This window comes from Lacerta agilis, chromosome 15 (genome assembly GCF_009819535.1).
Source record: "Lacerta agilis isolate rLacAgi1 chromosome 15, rLacAgi1.pri, whole genome shotgun sequence".
Taxonomy (NCBI): domain Eukaryota; kingdom Metazoa; phylum Chordata; class Lepidosauria; order Squamata; family Lacertidae; genus Lacerta; species Lacerta agilis.
Window position 1 is genome coordinate 30,206,723 of NC_046326.1, and position 21,026 is coordinate 30,227,748.

Genomic DNA, 21,026 nt, shown 5'->3' on the forward strand with positions numbered 1-21,026 from the left:
CAATTTCCATGGCTTCACACTTGACCATTAACCTGACCACTGTAGTTCATGTGTTGTGAAGTGACCAGACTGCTGATGGGAGCTTTAACACAAGACACCCTTGTTAAAACAGCTGCACTGGCCGCCCCTCTGTTACTGAGCCAGGTTCAAAGTCCCTGTATTAATTGTAAAAGGTCTGAACAACTTAGGTCCTGAGTATCTCAAGAACTACCTGAACCCTATATCCCAGTTCAGTCACTGAGATCATCTGCAGGAGGGCTGTTGGTCATTCCCCAAGTAGGTGAGGCTCATTTGACAACAGTGAGGAACCGAGCCTTTAGTGTCATCAGTCCAGTCCTGTGGAACACACTGCCATTAGATTCAGCAGGCCAACTTTTAAACGTCTGCCGAGAGCTTTTCTGTTCCACCAAGCCTATGAGAGCAATTAAGAATACAGCCTTCCTCAATGGTTAATTGATGTGTTTTTAACTTTGTTGCTGTAAACTCCTTTGATACGTTTCTAATGACACAGCAGTATACAAATATTAAGAGGGGTGGCAAGGGAATGCAGTCAGGGAGGAATGATTCCAGGCTGGGCTTTTTTTCAGGGGCAACTCACAGGAACTCAGTTCTGGCACCTCTTTGCTGGGTGCCATTGCCATTCTAAGAGAACAAGGGAGGTGTTCATGGTGAGTTCCAGCACCTCTTTTTCTAGAAAGATAGCACTGACTCCAGGTGCCACCAGTTCTAGAGAGCAAGCCTGACAATGCACACTTTACTTGGTTAACAGAATGGAATTTCCACTGGTTGAATACCAGCCTCAAATTATGCACATTTTCTAAGAGCATCAGAGCACATTGCTACCGAAAACCTACTTGGAGCAGGGAGGCAAAGGAGTCTATCTGCTGTTGAAAAGATGACAGAAGTCACTTTTTATAAGGCATTTCCATTTTATTATAAAATTATAAGGCAGGATTCAGTTCCACCATCTGTAAGAAAACTGTGTGTGGTTCAACAGGCCTCAGTAATAGACTTAACTTTCACCGCTGGTCAAACAAAGCATACATTTGCTGTATTAAAAAAAAAAACCAAAAACTTTTCAGACAAATTTTATTTTCCACAGCTTTAGGGCAGCAGCTTCCTGCCAAGTCACAAACCAGCATCACTTTCACCAGATCACAGCCCAGGAAGCATAGCCAGCTTTGCAGCAAAGGAAGGAGGAGTGATCAGTTAAGACCAACTTGTGCACTTGTTACCCAGACAAACATAAGGTGAATGGGTGGGGACATTCCCATCTCACACCACACACACACTTTTTTTTCCTTCCTGTATCTAGCTCTGCTTTCCAGAATTAACTGCTAGACACAAATAGTTCCCTGTTAAATCTATAATGCACTTAATTTACCCATGTGTGTAGACCAATGTATTTTTCCTCATTAATGAGCTGCCTCTTTTCCTGCCTCCCCAATCTATCCCAAATTTATTCCTTACTGACAGCTCTCCCTTATGAATGAACAAAATTCATCCCCTTGATCTTTTTAAAATTGTTCCTCAAAACTGCAACCACATAAGAACTTCACCAAAGTTGAGGGTGGGAAGCAGGAAGAATTGTGCATATAAAGTAGTATCATTCTCAGATACTGCGCTTTCCCTGCAACATTAACCCCATAAAACTCCATCCCCACAGCTTGTCAGCCCATCCAGAGCTTGGAGAGTGGAGTGAAGTTAAGATCAGAAAAATTGGCAAAGGCTTTTCCTACAAGGGAAAGGAAATTTGGAAGATCCAAAGGGAAATGGCTCACATAGGGTTTCCACCGCTAGCTGTGAAAATTGGAAATAACGGAATGCTCAGGCTTCTCTCCACATCTGTGGTCGGTATGGTGTGCTGTTTGGTACAGTTCCATTGCTGAAGCGAGTAAACCAAAGATTAGCTCTTCTCCCCCTAGGCACAGGTGTGTGAGTTATAAAAATCTTCCAGTCCGTGAGTAAATAAAGCAGCAGCCAATTAAAGTTGTTCTTTGGTTTAATCGCTCCCAAGCAGAATTTCCCCCCCCCCCTTTCACTGTCCGTACTGGCTAAGCTGGCAGCAAAAGTTAGGAGGCATATGCAGACAGCACACCTGTCTAGCAGCAGGTGCTACCCAGGAGCAAAGAGCAAGGGGTGAGGGTCCCATCACTTTGCAGGCCACAATTCAGGTACAAATGGTCCAGTTCAGAAGCCAGATCTTTGGAAAGAATGGTGCATGCTCATTGTTTTTTTTCCTGGAAAGGCTGGCTGGTGCCTCAGAAAGCTGTGCTGCCATGAAGATTAAAGCCATTCGGGGGGGGGGGGGAGGCTGCCTTTTTCCACAATGGACATGTCTACCCACAGGCAAGCAAAGACCAGCAGCAATATGGTGTCTACAGCCCCACTCAACCACTCTGCATACACATTTTACGCCCAACGCTTTTCCTGCAAAACCCCTTTCTGTAACTGCGCAAGGACTCAAGAAGTTTAAGGCAAGTTTATATTCAACCCCCACCCCCGCAACCCTTCATCTCTGCGAGGCACTTAAAATACCTGAAGTTTGGTCCAGAAAGGCCACTGGGTCCACTTGAGAGTTAAGACACTGCTGAGGGAAAGCACAAGCAGAAGAAAGTACCATTGTTGTTGTTTTAAGGCTTTTGAACCACAGGGGAGAGAAAGGCAGAAAATGTGTGTAAACAGAGCGGGTCTCCCTGGATATTTCCAAACCCATGTCTGAGAGTTACTTATGAGAGGCTCCACCATTAACAGTAAGAAGACGGGGATACTGTTCCGTCTCCTCCAGGCAGCTGCTTGTTTTTTTTATAAAAAAAAAATCAGTCCATGTTCAGGGGAATTGACAAACCAGAGGCTGCCGTCTGGGCGATGTATGAAGCCGGCACTCGAGAGCTGATTTCAGGGTAAAGGGCAGGGGCCCTTACCTGCAGGAATCTCCCCTGCCATTGGCAAAGTCCTCTCTTCCAAATTGAGCCAGCACTCCAGCAGATGGCCAATGGGCTTGTGTTCTCAAAACGGGCAACTGAGATGCCATGGTTTGGCATCCATAAGGCAAAACGAGCATTAAAAAAATTAAAAGCCAACTAGCACGCAGTCTTCGGCCTCCTGAAGTGAGCTGATGAGAAATTTGTCCATTCCAGTTTCATAGCGGAGAGTCACCAGAGACCCAACAAAATAATCTCAAAACTGTCTACCCACACTAATATCATGATTTATCAGCGCACAAGGGCCTTTGGGGAGTTCAGAGGCACATCAGAATGAGGTGGCTGGTTTTACCACTCCCCAAAATGAAACTGCTCTGGCCAAGGTCCATTCCAAAGGGTATGGCCCTCCTTTCCTATACAGAACACGACAACTAATTCTACAAGTAAACCCAGGGCTCTGCAAAGACCACTGTGCTTGCTCACAGGAAGGGGGTGGTAAACAAAAAATAATGAAACGCAAGGAAGTAGCCCCAAAGACACTCATGTGCCAAGAAACTGGACTGAAATGTCTCCTTCACAGTTGCAAATCCGCTCCCAGTCCCACCTTGCATGAATGGGAGGGACGTTCCTCACCATGGCCACCAGGAAGCCACACATTTGCTTGGATTGTGCATCCAAGGCAGCATTTAGCCTGACCTGCAAGGCTAGCGAACAAACCGAAGAAGTCCTTGTGTTTTGTTTCACAAAAAATGTCCCAAAATGAAGTCCCAAATGAAACGCTGACGTCCCTGTAAATGGCCTCTTTAGAGAAAAGAGAGGAGAACTGAGAGCAGCGAGTTATCTCTTCCTCTTTAGACCACCTTGTTTTATTCACTCCAGAGGGGAAGAGCCTCAACGTCTGGGGGAAAGCCACGCCTTTTGTTGATGCCCTGTCGCAAGCAAACAGAGAGAGAGAGAGGGAGGAATGGCTCATGGCTTTCGAGATCTGTTGAGGATTTCCAGCTCTCCAGGCACTGCGGTATAATGTACAGTATCGTACGTGTGTGGGGAGGGGGAGAGCCCAGCCTATCACAGCTGTTGAGTCTTTTTGCAGTTCCTCCATCCCTCGGCTCGCCTGTCGCCTGTAAGGGGGCGCCTTAGGAATGGAGGGGAGGAGGGGCTGGATAGCTGGGACCCACCGGCTCTCCGTCACAGTGGGGTGAGATTCCGCCCTGCTTCGGACAAAGCCCTTAAGACCTGAAGACATGGACAGCTCTGATCACGTACTGCCGGCAGATGGGGCACTCGTTCATGCGCTTCCCACACTTGGTGCAGGTAACCATGTGGCCGCACTCCAGGAGGACGCAGTCAATGACTGAGTCCATGCAGACCTTGCAGAGGTTGTCCTCCGAGCCAGGGAGAGTGGCGTTGCCAGAGGGAGCTGAAACGACAAAGGGGGGACTTGATTGTAAGAAAAAGAAAGCCTCAAAGCAGTTTACAAACAGGGGGGGGGGGAACTACCAATAAAAAGATATTTAAAACGTTCAGAAAAATAATTAAAATCAACAATAAGCTAAACACTGATTAAGACTCTCGTTGAACGTTCTACATGTCTGGATGTATAGTTGTTTTAAACTGCTTTTAATATGCTGTACAGTCGTACCTTGGATCCCAAACACCCTGGAACTCGGGACATTTTCGATCTCCAACACCGCAAAGCCAGAAGTGAGTGTTCCAGTTTGCAACCGTTCTTTTGGAACCCCAACGTCTGACGGGGCTTCCACGGCTTCTTATTGGCTACAGGAGCTTCCAGCAGCCAATCAGAAGCCGCGATTTGGTTTTTGAACATTTTGTAAGTCAAACGGACTTCCGGAAAGGATTCCATTCGACTTCCAAGGTACGACTGCACTAGTGTTTTAACATTAATGTTGGGTTTTTATTTGTTGTAACCTGCTCTGGGAGCTTAGGGTGGAGGGTTGAATAATAGTAGCAGTAGTAATTATTATTATTATTATTATTATTTCCTAAACAAGAATGTTTTTAGCAAGCATCAAAAAGAAGTACAGTGAAGGTTGTCAATAGGCAGGCTCTGCCACACTAAAAGTTCCAAGTTCTTACAAATGTGGAATGAGTGTTCTGTGGCACCTGTAACAGTTTGGATCAGTCGAGTAGGCACATATGAGGTAGGGTGATCTTGCAGGTAAACTGGTCCAAGTTGTTAAGTAAGGCCTTTATATACTAACAGTAACACCTTGAACTTAGCCAGACAGTAACTCAGCAACTAGTGGGCATTTCTGAGCAGAGGCAATCTGCTGATGGGGTCTCACTCCTGTCAGCAATTGTGCTACAGCTTCCAAATCTGGAACAAGGGAAGCCCCACATGGAGCACACTGGGGGGGGGGGCTCTGTGGGGAAGGGGCCCATGTCTGAGCGAGAGCGCTTTCCAAAACTTCCCAGCATCAACTCTGGGCTTTGCCATTCTCATCCTATCATCAAGATGTATACACATTCATATTGATTACTTGCTGTCCATAAATGAGAGACAAAGTCCCCCCCCACACATACAAAACAAACTCCCGTCCTTCCCGAGAAACCATTTTGAAAGGAGAAACAAAGGCTGCTTACCAGCTTGATCATCCGTATCAGAAACTGAAAACAGAAAAAGAAGTTTGATGAAATCCTATTGCAACCATGCTCAATATAAATGAACAAGATGTGTCGTTCCCTTGCTACTGCGTTCTGGGAAGAAGGGAGTGGGGACTGGAAAAATTACTTAGGAGAAAAGGGAACAAAGCTCTGGGAATGGGAGATCCTATGGTGGCCCAGAGGTTCTTAACACTTTTTATGCCAATTTCATGAGACCCTGCGGCTGCATCAGGCCAATGGCTCACTAGTCCAGCATCCTGTTCTCACCGTGGCCAACCAGTGCTTGTTAGGGGACCCAAGTGCAAGAGCCCCTGCCTTTCCTTTGGTTTCCAGCAACTGGTATTCAGCAACATTGCTTCCAACTGTGTAGGCAGAGCAGAACCCTCATGGCCGGGGCCATCGATAGCTTTCCCTTTCACGAATTTGTCTAATCCTCTTTGAAAGCCATCCAACTTGGCTCCTCTTAAGGGCGTGAGTTCCATAGATTAACCATGTGCTGCATGAAGAGAGGGGCTTTCCTTTATCTGTCCTAAATCTCCCAACCTTCAGCTTCATGAGATGTGAATGGGTTCTAGTGCGGGAAGAGGGAGAAAAACCTTTCTCCACTTTCTCCAGGCTGCGCAGCATTTCACAAACTTGTAGGATGCCGCCTCTTACTCTAAACTAAAAAAGCCTTCTCATTCCAGCAGATATACAAAGATATGTACAGATATATATATACCATGGTAGGCAAACTAAGGCCCGGGGCCGGATCCGGCCCAATCATCTTCTAAATCCAGCCCGCGGACGGACTGGAATTAGCATGTTTTTACATTAGTAGAATGTGTCGTTTTATTTTAAATGCATCTCTGGGTTATTTGTGGGGCATAGGAATTCGTTCACCCCCCCCCCCTATAGTCTGGGGGCCCCCACAAGGTCTGAGGGACAGTGGATGAAAAAGTTGCTGCCCTTGATATATACCGTACTTTTCCGTGTAAAGGTTTTTTTTACTAAAAATAATGTTAAAAGGGGGGTAGTCTTATACATGGGGGCAATCTCCCCCCATTTTCTTTTTTGAGTCCCCAAAAATAGGGGGCCTCTTATACATGGGGGCGTGTTATACACAGAAAAATACGTGTGTGTGTGTGTGTGTGTGTGTATATAAAAAAAGAATCCTTACCCAGCTGCTGAAGGTCCTTCTCTTTGTACAGGCGGGTCACTCTCTCCATCAGCTCCCATTTCTCACAACAGCCCTTGTAGTTGACAAAGTTCCGAGCGAGGATCTCCTTCAGCTGCCTTACGGAGAGGGCATCGATGTCTCTCACTTGTCAGGTCAGAGAGGGATGCCCTCCGCCCCGGAACTAGGTTATCCTCAGAGTCGGTGGACTGAAATACAAAGCCGTTTGCGGGTAAGGCTGTGAGGCTTCATCCTGGCTATCTGCCAGCCAGCCAGCCAAAACAGCTGTCTCTCCAACACATGCCGGGGTTTAGGCATGAAGACGCAGACTTTACAAGACGTCTTCAGTCACTGCTCTGCTACGGGAAGTCACACACATAAACGTTTCACCAAGCACATGGGGGTGTAAGGATATCTGAGCACCTGCTAGAAACCGGATTTCTTTGCCTGCAATGCCCTTCTAACCTGGACCCATGAACTGGGGGCAATATTTATCAGGGTGAAGATTGTGGCACAAATGCATTTAGCTTTAATAAAAATACATGGGTGGTAGAAACCCAAGACTTCTCAAACTGACTGCCTTCCAGATATTTTGGACTGCAAGTCCTCAGCCCCAGCTAGCATGGCCAATGCTCAGGGATGGTGGGAGGCATCCTCCAAAACGTGCACAGGGCACCAGTCTGGGGTAGGCTGGGCCATGGCAAGAAGAGCTGGAACCAGAGGGTGGGAGAGAGATGGGCTACAACAGCAAGCTTCAGTCACCTCTCCTCCTTGATACTAAGGAAGGGCTGATCAGTGTACTTCCTCTAAGTGTAACTCCATCCCATCCCATTTCTTCATTAATTTGTGATTTTTAAAAAGAAAAAAAACCCATATTCAAATACAAATTCAATGCATTTCTAAATAATACTTTATCCTAATGCATTGCATGCTTTGCAGTACATTTTTCTGAGCCAAGAACTGGAATCACAAAATTTGGAGAAGCACAAAACCCAAAGGGCTATCATATTTCTGATCTGGGAGTTGCAAACTAGGTCAGTTTGTTTAAAAATGTGGACTGAGCAAATTCCTATCCTGACAACTTACACACAACGCAAAATCCCCTAATATTCTATCATGTCATTGGCTGTGGCTCACTTTTGGAGCCAATTGGCGAAGTCGTAGGGCATAAATAATATACCGCACAGATAAGATATACACATCTCTCATACAAACAGATCTACTACCGGTATGTATTTTGGAAAGTTGTTTGCCTGTTTGCTGTGCATTCAGACACCTTTTACGCTATCGGCATCCAAATTTGCATGATGGTTCCTGAGACTGAGGAGCAGGTTTTGGATACAATGGATGCCTTTTTGAACCTAGAGGGCAGACTGAACCTTTCAGAACCGCACAGATTTTAGCCACCATTTCAAAACTGCATTCGTTTTGCCTTCTTAGAATGTGTGTGTGTACACACACCCCACGGCATTTCAAAACTAGAGCAACATGAAGGTTTCAAGCCACATACAATCAGCTGGTGGGTAGCAGAGGAAGGAGACAGGTCCACCAGTGAGGGGACATCACACTGTGAAATTCAAGCTGTGGAGCTGCGGAAGCAGAGATAAGTGCACGAAGATTCCATAGGGCCACACGTAAATGATTTTACAGGTAAAAGTGGGGCTTGAACCCACCTTGAAATCCAGCCGCTGCACCACCAGGATCCCCATAATCCTTTTTGGTATCCAGAGCACTCATTACAACCCCTGGCCCACCCCCACACGGCCTCCCCGTTCTGGCTGCATGATCGGCCCTCGCCTACCTGCGTCTCCTCCTCGGTCAGTGCTTCCACTGCGTTCTCGACTTCCGCCATGTCGCCCTGGCTCGGTAACATGCCCATTTGCCTAGGAGGAAAACAGATGCTGCTGAAATTCCCTAGAAAACCCACCATGGAGAGACAGAAGAGTCTAGAAAAGATGCTGGACCATCCCTGGAGGACGCTGGACCCACCCAAAGCTGATTTACTGCTGCTGGACTAATGCAGGGTGGGATGGGGTTTGGAGGGAGGGACAAAGAGGAAGGAAAATTCTTGATTCAATGTGAAGAGTTTCTGGACTAGGAAGGAGGTTGAGGTTTTGGTGGGAGCATTGCTTTGTTTACCATGTGCATATAGTGGTTATTATTATTAGTGGTGGTGGTGGTATTAATACTACTACTACTACTACCAATGCACTTGCTATTGTTTAAAGAGATGCTATGTTGTTTTCCTTAAGTTGTATATTATTATGAAATGATAATGTATGCTTCATTGACTATGCAAAAGCATTTCGACTGTGTCGACCACAGCAAACTATGGCAAGTTCTTAAAGAAATGGGAGTGCCGGATCACCTCATTTGTCTCCTGAGAAATCTCTATGTGGGACAAGAAGCTACAGTTAGAACTGGATATGGAACAACTGATTGGTTCAAAATTGGGAAAGGAGTACGACAAGGCTGTATATTGTCTCCCTGCTTATTTAACTTATATGCAGAATTCATCATGCGAAAGGCTAGACTGGATGAATCCCCAACCGGAATTAAGATTGCCGGAAAAAATATCAACAACCTCAGATATGCTGATGATACTACCTTGATGGCAGAAAGTGAGGAAGAATTAAAGAACCTTTTAATGAGGGTGAAAGAAGAGAGCGCAAAATGGTCTGAAGCTCAACATCAAAAAAACTAAGATCATGGCCACTGGTCCCATCACCTCCTGGCAAATAGAAGGGGATTTCACTTTCTTGGGTTCCATGATCACTGCAGATGGTGACAGCAGTCACGAAATTAGAAGATGCCTGCTTCTTGGGAGAAAAGCAATGACAAACCTAGACAACATCTTAAAAAGCAAGACATCACCTTGCCGACAAAGGTCCGTATAGTTTAAAGCTATGGTTTTCCCAGTAGTAATGTACGGAAGTGAGAGCTGGACCATAAAGAAGGCTGATTGCCGTAGAATTGATGCTTTTGAATTATCGTGCTGGAGGAGACTCTTGAGAGTCCCAGGACTGCAGAAGGTCAACCTATCCATTCTCAAAGAAATCAGCCCTGAGTACTCACTAGAGGACAGATCCTGAAGTTGAGGCTCCAGTACTTTGGCCACCTCATGAGAAGAGAAGAATCCCTAGAAAAGACCCTGATGTTGGGAAAGATGGAGGGCACAAGGAGAAGGGGACGACAGAGGATGAGATGGTTGGACAGTGTTCTCGAAGCAACTAGCATGAATTTGGCCAAACTGCGAGAGGCAGTGAAGGATAGGCGTGCCTGGCGTGCTCTGGTCCATGGGGTCACGAAGAGTCGGACACACTGAACGACTGAACGACAACAATGTATTATATGATTCCCTCCCCTCTTTTCCCTATGTTATTACATATGTGCATCTATTTTTCTTTAACATCAGTCGCTTAGAGATTTTGGGTGATAGTAAGTTTAATTATACTGTATAAGCAATCAATTAATAATGAACAGAAACTATCCTTGGTCCTTCTTGGAACTCTAGAATGATGCACAAGGAATCACAAAAGGAAGACTCTAAATGCAGACCTGTTTGCAATCTGGCTCTCACAACTCTGGGACTTAATATCAATGGCCAAACTGACAACTGTCCAAGTGAGTCAAACAGGCAAGAAAATCACTACTTTTCCATCAGCCTGGCATAATTTTATTACATATGCAGCATCAATGGAATATGGTTATAGGCTTCTGAGAACACATGGCGGCTTGTGGAATGATACCTTTGTATAAAAACTGAAATCACTGGATTTCAGTCACTGGATACCTCGGTCGGTCAGAGCATGGTGCTGACAACACCAAGGTTGCAGGTTTGACAGCTGCATATTCCTGCATTACAGGGGGTTGGACTAGATGACCCTAAAGGTCCCTTCCAACTCTATGATTGCATTAAATAATCTGTGCGGGGCTGATATGTAAGAACAAAAAAATCACCTGCGTATGAATCACTCTTTACATATATATATTGCAAATAAGAAAAACAAAAATAATGGGGTGGGGGGAACCAAGAGGAAACTCGGGAGATCCCAAACAGACCCAAGCTGGATGCTGAAATTGATCCCATTGGGAAACGACGTCTGCTGGGCCCCTTTACCTTAATGATGACTAAGCCCCGTTAAGACCGCCTACGCTTGAGTAGGGAAGCCCTACGGTGGTGTCCCCAAGGCCTGAGTCAGTCATGATTGAGCTGCAGAGTCCAAGAGCCCATGCTGGGAAGGCCTGGCTGTGCCCTGCTGCCTTCCATTGTGACGCGGGGCTGACATCATGGAGAATGCAAGGCAGCCTGGCTCTTTGTGACACAGCGCTGCAGGGCCAAGGACACTCTAATCTCTGCATGGCTGGGTGCTGCCCACCCCCCATGTCTTGTGGAGGAGGGGTGGGTGGGCAAAAAGGGCTCTATGGTCTCCTCCGGCTAGCCTGTGGGCTAAAGGGTTGAGCCAAGGCAGCACGCAGCAGAACGGCGAGGGGCTGCCAGAGAGCTGCATGAGGTTGGTAAAGATCAGTGGTCACCATGCGGCACCCAAGGCTTAGTGGTGCTCTTAAGAGCCTTCCCCTGCCTGCCCATGCTCACTGACCCCTCGGTGATGAGGGTGCTTTCCTTTTCCTCCCTTGAAAAAGACACAGAGCTGTAAGAGGAAGCGGGGAAGAGTGCCACTCTTTCCCACTTCCTCTTTCAGCTCTATGGGTTTTCCAAGGCTCAGGTTAATTCTACTGGAGTTCATTTTTACCTGGAACACTTCAAAAAGTAAAAATGGGTGGGTGAACACCCTATCTATTTATTAATGCTTGTGGGAGGGAGAAGAGGCAGAAGGGAAGGCACCCACAGAATTCAACTCAAAACTAGGGAGGGGGCTTTTTTGGTGGCGGCACCCAGTTACACAATGCTCTCATCAGAGAGGCTCACCTAGCACCTACATCAGGATTTTCTCAGGACCGTATCTTGGAAAGGGTCATAGTGCAGTGCAAGAGCATCCGCTTTGCATGCAGAAGGTGCTGTTCAAATTCAGGCATCTGCAGGTAGGGCATGGACTGTCTGAAGCCCCAAAGAGCCACTTCCAGTCATTTGTAGCCACTTCTAAGCTAGACGGAACAAAAAGGCAGCTCCTATGTTCCTATATTCTTTCAGGCCTTTTCTGGAGTTTTCACATTGTTTTTATAGCACTGACATGCTTTGTAATGCTTTCAGGCTGGTTTTACACCAACTCAGAGGCGGATTTAGGGAAGCGCAAATGGTTCCACCGCACTGGGCCTTGGGGTCCACTGCGGGGTTTGCAAATGACATAGTTGTGAATTGAGCAGAACGGGAAGGCGAGAGGCGCAAATCTTGGCCTCACATAGGGCACCGCTGAAATTGGAAAGACCAAAATCCAGCCCTGCCCACCTTAGCACTGGGGCACACATTAGGACATGGTAGGCTGGGGCAATATAGAATACCAAGACTGATAAATAAATAAGTCTACAAATGAAGCTATGAACCCTTGAGAGGCAAACAATAACCTTACGAAGCTGCCAAAGAGTGAGGGCAAAGGACCACACAGGTGTTTCGACAGGAGATTAACACTCGCAGTACCTGCGGCTGCTCTTCAGTCTGCAAGGCAGGGTCTGTCGAGGCCACTCAGCAGGACAGTCCGGATGAGGTAGGTGCAGGGGCCTCTCGCTCCTGGGCAGGGGAGACGATCGTCACCGGAGAAACCCGGGCAGTCCTGTCTCCCTGGGGACCCACAGTGGGCTGCTGGCCGATGATCAGATACACCAGCTCATCCTTCTCGCGGCACATTTCGGTGGAGATCTCCCGCAGCTCCAGGTAGTCCCGCAGGTCTTTCCCCTTCATTTTGATCAGCTCCTCCGCTGGAAGGCTGTGGCCCGGACCGCTCGCAGAGGTGGCAGAGGCAGGGGCCGCTCTCCGGCTGGTGCGAGCAGGCGAGGCAGAAGGTCTTTTTACAGTCCAGGCAGATGTGCTGTCCAGGAAAGGGAAGAGAGGAATGTCAGGAGGACGCAGCCGGGGCAGAGGAAGACACAGGCCTGTGCTTCCCAAAGTGGTCAGTGGCGCCCCCTGGGGGAGAGGTGGAGTTAAATGACTATCGGACGGGTACCACTGGACCAAGTTCATCAGTTTCTGTTGAAACAGTTGTAATTGCATTTTTAATAAATGTGCAATTAACTGTCACTGTTTTGAATGTTATCGTGCTCTTATCTTCCTTAGAGAATCATGGAAACAACTAATCAGAATAATGCTTTTTATAGGGTAAGGGGCATTGGAGATGTGTTGAACTGGGGTGGGACAGTGGCCCAAAAAGGTTTGGGAGCCTCTGAGATAAGACAGACCCCTGTATTTGGAGCTGGGTCTCAAAAAAAGAAACGAGCTTCTGGGCACTGTAGGATCCTGGATAACAAGTCAGTGATAAATCAAGCCGAGCCAACCGTTCATATGATTGTTTCGTACTGGTTTGGTTTTTCAAGGCATTTCATGTCTTGGTTGCACCTGTGTATATTTTACGATCGCTTTATACACATAAGGAAATTGATGGCTTGTTAACCAAGAAAATTAGAAGTTGCTGATGGATTTAAATAAAAATGAGTTGGTAGCCCAGCCAAGGTGGGGAAAAGAATGGTGTTTTGCTATCCCAGATTTGAGGACTGCTTAGGATTCAGAATTCAAGGAAGGAATCTTCACTCATACCATAAAAAATTTCAACATAAGCCATTGTTGCAACAGTATTTAATGCCTGCTTCTGCTTAGAATCAATACAACAGATAGAGAAAGCCCTTTGCTAAAGTGCCTCAGTAGCAAATGATCGAGTACCAAAATGATCAAGGAGTTGGAGCAACTCTCCTATGAGGAATGAGTGCAACGTTTGGGACTTTTTAGTTTAGAGAAGAAAAGAATGTGGTGTGATAGTCAAGTTTATAAAATTATGCATGGCACAGAGAAAGTGGGTAGAGAAAAGTTTTCCTCCCTCTCGCATAACACTAGAACTGTTGGACATCCACAAGGCTGAATACCAGAAGATTCAGGACTTGTAACAGAAATTCTTCCTTCTTCACACAGCGCATAGTTAACTATGGAACTCCCTGCCACAGGAGGCAGTGATGGCCACCAACCTGGGTGGTTTTAAAAGAAGATTAGACACATTCATGGAGGAGAGGGCTATCACTTACTACCAGCCACGATTGCTATTGCTCAGCCTCCACGGCTAGAAGCCGCAGTTGCTGGAAAGAAAGGAGGGGAGAGGGCTGCTCTTGTCCTGCTTGAGGGTTTCCCACAGGCATCTGGTTGGCCCCTGCACGAGCAGGATGCTAGACTAGATGGGTCACTGGCCTGATCCAGGAGTCTGTACTTAAATGCTAACCTTACACATATGTGATGGTATGTATAAGGCACTGCCCAAAATTTTAGCCGTTTATTTTTTTAATCACATTTTTTCAGTGGAGAGGGTGGGGAGAGGAGAAATTACGGATGCCCTCGTGTCATGGAGATAATTCAGTATAAACTGCTGAGATGCTCAGTGAGCGTCCTGCTCTCCATGATCATATGATGCTCCCTCCATTTACTGACTGCAGCAAAACGAATGCTCATGTGCATGATGCAGCATGCTGCTCCCTTGCCTTGAGTGTTAACGGAGCCTTGTTCTGTGGTGACCTTTGGCTGTAAATAAACCAACCTGGATGACTTAAAAAGTGTTCAGTAGAAGCAAAACTGGAATGGTGAGGATCTTGGGACGCTCAGCCACCACAGCAGTTCCAGAGAGCTTCAAAGCAGGCTCTTATTCCTTAGGAGAAAGCCAGCAGTCCCTTGTGGTGTGCTGGAGTAACATTTGTGGTGGCTGGCGTTTTAGCCTTGGATTCAAATCCCAGCCCTGCAGTGAAATTCACCTGACTGACCTCAGACTTCCCACATCCCAGAGGTCCTGTCTGTCCCAAGTCAGCTCTGCGTCTAGTACCCCAACCCAGGAAGAGTGTACATGTAGGGGAGGGGCCGTAGCTCACGAGGGGACCGGGGCAGGGGCAGCCACCACCTCTCAGCCTGGTCTACCTCACAGGGTTGTTGTGGGGATGAAATGAGGAAGGTGGAACCATGTATATTTTCCTACGACATCACAGACTCAGCCGGATCTACCTTGCAAGGTTATTCAGAAAGTAAAAGCTGGGGCAGGAGTAGGGGGAACTGGGTATTTATTCTGCTCTTCTCTTCAAGGACTAAGCAGAGGATTAAATTAAACTAAATGCCATTAAAAAGAAGAAATAGTAAGATATAAGAAAAGAGGTCCTATATTGGAAGGTGTGGCCAGTGTGTTTATAAAAGTTCGAGCAATTAACTTTCAGGGAAATAAGTTCAGAGTCAAAAGTTGGGAAATATTATTTATTGGGGCCCAAGAAAAATATCACAAAAGCATGCAAGGTCTGTTGGAAACTAACCCAGGATGGTTGGGAAGCTCACTGTGTAAGGGAGTTGTGTGTGTGTACACAAGCACACAAGTGCACACACATTCCATACAAAGGCTCCACATCTGCCTCCCTTTCCCTTGCCGTTTTTCCATCCAAGAACGTGCAGGAGGTCAGATGCTTTCCGAGATTCTGGAAGGCTGGCCTCCTGCCATCCGAACGGAAGAGTTCCCAGGAGCGGAAAACCCCTCCTCATTTAAATGGGCTTCTCCGAGTGTGAAGATGCCTACCCTCCTCCGTACCCACCCCCAGGGAGACTCAAGCGTGCCAGAACTTAGCCTGCAATACAAGGAAAAACCAGACTGTGCAGGGAAACATCCGCTTCCACCGCAGGCATTCCTGTGCGACACAAATGTGCATGTTTGGAACAAAATGTGCAAGTTTGGAACAGGTTTGGGGACAGGAGAGAATAAGGGGGCTCTTGAACCTGCTGTTTTAAAACAGTCTCCCCATACCTGGTGTCCACTCCAGATGCTTTGGACTACAACTCCCATCAGCCCCACCAGCACAGGAATGGCAGGCTTTGATTTTTTCCCCCAACCCTGGCTTATGAAAATGGCTATAGCCAGCCCTGGGCTGACCCTAAATCAGCCCCACAGTGCCTTCAAATTAAATTATGCCTATGAGAGACACCTGTCGGGATCCTTCTAGAAACCCCCGTTTTCTAGATCGGCCAGCTGGTGGCTTTCATTGAAGTCCGCTGGCAAGACGCTGCTGTTGCTCTCCAGTATTCAAGGTACGCTGCCCTTAAATGTGGAGGCTCCACTTTCCTAGCGAGGCTAAACCTCTTTCCTGAATTTGTCCAATCCCTCCTGCACCCAACCTTTTAAAAAGCCGTCTCAGCAGGCAGGGGCCACCACCTCAGCTTGTCACAGTAAGCTGTTGCTGTTGTTGTTTATTGAATTTATATGCAGCCCTATACCTGCAGGGTCAGGGAGGTTCACAGGATAAAATCAGAATACAAAACCAAAAAGTACATATAAAAATAAAAACAATAACCCAATAACCCAAGTTCACAAGTTAAGCTCTGTTGGAAGCACATGTGCTTTCTCTCTCTCTCTCTCTCTCTCTCTCTCTCTCATAAGTATCCATTCAACTTCTCATCAGTATTATTATTAATAATAAAAATAATTACTTTCCCTTCATCCTAAAGTCCCAGGGTGGGTTACAACCATGTAAAATATGCAATTCAAAATATTAAAAAACACACCTTACAATTACAAAAAATGCAATCAATCACAATATATAATATATACAGGCAACTCCCCATATGCAAGGGGGTTGTGTTCCAGCTCACTGCGCACCTGAGTCCACTCTGCCCTCCAAGTGCAGCACTGTGAGCCGACGTGGTCCCTTGTCCTCATCACAAATAATATTTATATACCGCTTAATATACAAAACCCCAACACAATTCCCATGAAACACAGTAAAATAACTAGAGCAGGTTCCCACGATGGGCTCCCAATGTGGAGCAAGACACCCCACTCACCTTAAGGGAGGCGTTGCTGAAACGGGCCCCGCAGCCTTTGCAGCCCTGCTCAGGGCCAGTGGGCGAAGGGAAGGAGCTGTAGCCGGCGTTGGCGTAGGCTTGCGCGCGGGTCCCCTGCTGCGGGCAGTGCTGGATCTCCTCGGGCTGCCCGTTCAGGCAAAACCAGTTGCAGCATGTCGCCCACATGATAAATGGTTAGAACTGGAGAGGGGGTGGGTGGGAAACAAAAAAGCCAAGATCAGTCAACTGAGTTAAGAAAGCCAGTTTCTTCAAACAAACAAAAAAGCCCGGGGCGTAGGAAGGAGGGCGGCACAATGCACATTTCAGAGGGCAGCCAATCGTTTTTTTTTGCTTTGCGGGGAGATAAGAATGCCCTTGCTCTCACAAAAGCAGGAGAGGTGAGCCCATTTCTGGATGGGACCAGTTCAGATTGCAAGGCGGAGGAAGGCTTAGGAGACAGAATGTTACTTCATTGTACAGACAGATGGAAAGACACGTGTAGAGCATGCCTGGAAAACCCCTTGCCTCTAGTATCCTAATTTTCTACATGCGAGGAATCTTGATTTGTTTTTTGTTCGGATTTAGCCAAAGAGAAACAGCAACATCTCCCGGCTGACATCAGTTCTGCTACAGCAGAACACTTTTTAAAGTTACAGGTAGGTAGCCGTGTTGGTCTGCCATAGTCAAAACAAAACAAAACAAAAAAATCCTTCCAGTAGCACCTTAGAGACCAACTAAGTTTGTTCTTGGTATAAGCTTTTGTGTGTCCCACCCATTCCCACCACCCTTCTCTGTGTAATACCCCTGCCCACCCTCTCACTATATATAAGGGTCTGGTGACTTCTGTTTCAGTATATCTGAAGAAGTGTGCATGCACACGAAAGCTCACAGAGAAGCCTGCCTCCCCCCACACACACACACACACTGCCATTCCTTCAGCAACAATTCCAATAGGAAGCACCAAGTGCTTGGGAAACTGCCCAAAAGCCTTTGCTAATGAGGAACAAGCTGGCAAGACACGATGACAGGTCTGGCAGGTACCACTGCCAAAAAAAAAAAAGTGACGGTTACTTCCAAACTGATGGCTGAACCAAAGTTAACAGAGCTCAGTAAATCCCACTAGGAGGACTCAAAGAAGTGGGGAGCTTCAGCAGCTATACTACACACACAATTGGTGGGCAGATGTTCAGAACTGCAAAACTGGTCAGTGTCAGGGGTGCTCACAATCGACACTAGGATTCTCCAGGGTGCGAAGCAAGCTTGTTTTCTGCTGTTCCAGAGGGTAGGAACCGAACTCATAGCTTCAAATGACAAGGAAGGAGATTCTGATTAAACCAGGGGTCAGCAACCTTTTTCGGCCGTGGGCCGGTCCACCATCCCTCAGACCATGTGGTGGGCCAGACTATTTTTGGGGAGAAAATGAACGAATTCCTATGCCCCACAAATAACCCAGAGATGCATTTAAAATAAAAGGACACATTCTACTCATGTAAAAACAAGCTGATTCCTGGACCATCCACGGGCCAGATTGAGAAGGCGATTGGGCCACATCCGGCCCATGGGCCTTAGGTTGCCTACCCCTGGACTAAACATTAGGAAGAACTTTCTGATGGTTAGAGTTGTTTGACAGTCCACCACCCTTGGAAGGTGGTGGACTCTCCTTCATTGGAGGTTTTGTGAACAGAGGTTGGGTGGCTATCTGTCAGGGATTCTTTAACTGGATGGCCCCTGGGGTCCCTTCCAACTCTACAATTCTATTATTCTAAGCTGCTACAAAGGCCTTTGCCAACCTACGCACCTTCCAAATGTTTTGGCGGTACAACTCCAGTCACCCCCAGCCAGCACAGCCATAATCCCAGCAGACTCAGCATAACTGAGTGGTGCTGACTGGGGACAATGGGAACTGTATCCCCAAAATATCTGGAGGGCACCTTGGCTGGGCAAAAGCTGGTGTAAACAAGGCGTTTAATGACAATACATATAATTAAAGGGCTGCCCCAAAATTCTTAAATTGCCACCGGAGAAGAGAGAGAGAAAAAAAACAACACCCAGAATGAGGGAGAGAATTTCTCTGGGGAAGAATCTGTTGCCTTTTCGGCAGGAAAAGGGGCGTATTTTAAGATTTAGTCTGATTACACTGTGTTGTATTTGCATTGTTTGTGAGCTGCCTTGGGGTGTCTTCTGTGCCTGAAAGGTGGCGTATAAATACAAACATTAACATTAACCACTTTAGAAGACAGCAGAAATTAAAACACAGCAATTTGTGTGTGTGTGTGTGTGTGTTGTCTCACTCGCTGGATCATCACCTTGTCGGGGTGAGTGGGCTTGCACATTCCTATGACCCTTGTGAGTGAAACCATCAGGAGTCTCATACTCCCAGCAGGATCACCCAAGGCGGTAAGGTTAAAGGGAAGGAGCTAGAAAAAGAACAATCCAAGAAGTCCTCAATGGCAGAACAGGCAGGTGATAACAAGGGGTATGTTACAACGGCAGTGAAGGTCAGTGTGCACACATAAAACACATCAAACAAATTCACACACAGGCCTCTTCCAAAAACCCTTCCCAAACCCAAACCCCAAAAAGTCCCATGGGGATTGGCAAATGGTAACAGGGGCAGGAACGTGAAACATGGAAGCCCCTAGTCATGAACCGGCACATGGGCGGTGAATACAGATTCAGTCGTTCTGACTCAAGGAACGAGGCAGTTGAGCAGATCGGCAGCTGTATCCATGACTGAGCAGCTTTTTTAAGGATCCACTCTGCTCACCCTGAAAAGGGGGGGGGCTAGAAAAGGTGCCCTAACCATAGTCTGCCTCCCTTTTCCCCTGACTGAATTACCACACCCAGTGGGGTCACCATCCAGCGGTGGTAAAAGACAACTGAGCTCTGGAACATAGGTGGACTTTGTTGGATAACACAGATAATGAGCGTCCCGAACGCAGAACTGCCATCATTGCAAGAGAGCCGTGATGTTTAAACATTGATATTGCAGCGCTTTAAGAAACTCAAGAGCAGAAGAGGGACAACTGAAGGAAGAAAAAGGAGGCTACACATTCTACTGGGAAAGATTTTTTTTTAACAAGAACATTGAATACATGGAGTAGGCATTGCTATCAAAAACAATCTTGTGAAGCAATTGTTGTAAGAATTTTAAGGTCTTGTGTATATATATATATGTGTGTGTGTGTGTGTGTGTGTGTGTGTAATGTTCATAAATGTACAGAGCAAACACATATATAAATATATGAACCACATGTCTAAAACCCACAGAAAAAAATCCTAAAGCCATTTTGACTCTTTCAGTCACCTCAAATATTTCTCTACAAGGGGGAAGGAAATGCAGAAGCCTCCCTATTGTCTCTTTTGTTCACAAATCCTGTCTTAAAGGTGTGTTTGTGCATGAATAGGATGAGCCTATTCTAGTAAGAACCTAGTAAGAACCATGAACCTTGGAAAGCTGGATGTGGTAAAAAATGAGATGGCAAGAATAAACATTGACATCCTAGGCATCAGTGAACTAAAATGGACAGGAATGGGCGAATTCAGTTCGGATGACTATCATATCTACTACTGTGGGCAGGAATCGCGTAAAAGAAATGGAGTGGCCCTCATAGTCAACCAAAGAGTGGCGAAAGCTGTACTGGGATGCAATTTCAAAAATGATAGAATGATCTCGATACGAATCCAAGGCAGACCTTTTAACATCACAGTAATCCAAATTTATGCACCAACTACCAGTGCTGAAGAAACTGAAATTGATCAATTCTATGAAGACTTACAACACCTTATAGAAATGACACCAAAGAAGGATGTTCTTCTCATTATAGGGGATTGGAATGCTAAAGTAGGGAGTCAAGAGATAAAAGGAACAACTGGCAAGTTTGGCCTTGGAGTTCAAAATGAAGCAGGGCAAAGGCTAATAGAGTTCTGTCAAGAGAACAAGCTGGTCATCACAAACACTCTTTTCCAACAACACAAGAGACGACTCTACACATGGACATCACCAGATGGGCAACATCGAAATCAGATTGATTATATTCTCTGCAGCCAAAGATGGAGAAGCTCTATACACTCAGCAAAAACAAGACCTGGAGCTGACTGTGGCTCAGATCATCAGCTTCTTATAGCAAAATTCCAGCTTAAACTGAAGAAAGTAGGAAAAACCACTGGGCCAGTAAGATTCAATCTAAATCAAATTCCTTATGAATACACAGTTGAAGTGAAGAACAGGTTCAAGGATTTAGATTTGGTGGATAGAGTGCCTGAAGAACTGTGGATGGAGGCTCGTAACATTATACAGGAGACAGCAACGAAAACCATCCCAATGAAAAAGAAATGCAAGAAAGCAAAGTGGCTGTCCAAT

General features: G+C 46.4%; 1 protein-coding gene across 1 annotated transcript in view; it reads right to left on the reverse strand.

Annotated features, from left to right (window-relative positions):
- Positions 1-4,127: 4,127 nt before the first annotated feature.
- RFFL (ring finger and FYVE like domain containing E3 ubiquitin protein ligase) overlaps positions 4,128-21,026 on the reverse strand; it is a 35,424-nt gene continuing 18,525 nt past the window's right edge. Inside the window, 10 exon segments of the mRNA XM_033171866.1 lie at positions 4,128-4,344; positions 5,529-5,552; positions 6,709-6,854; positions 6,856-6,914; positions 8,507-8,567; positions 8,569-8,588; positions 12,302-12,579; positions 12,582-12,599; positions 12,602-12,689; positions 16,664-16,864. Coding sequence (XP_033027757.1) covers positions 4,154-4,344; positions 5,529-5,552; positions 6,709-6,854; positions 6,856-6,914; positions 8,507-8,567; positions 8,569-8,588; positions 12,302-12,579; positions 12,582-12,599; positions 12,602-12,689; positions 16,664-16,849 — 1,071 coding nt within the window. The 5' untranslated portion in view covers positions 16,850-16,864 and the 3' untranslated portion in view covers positions 4,128-4,153.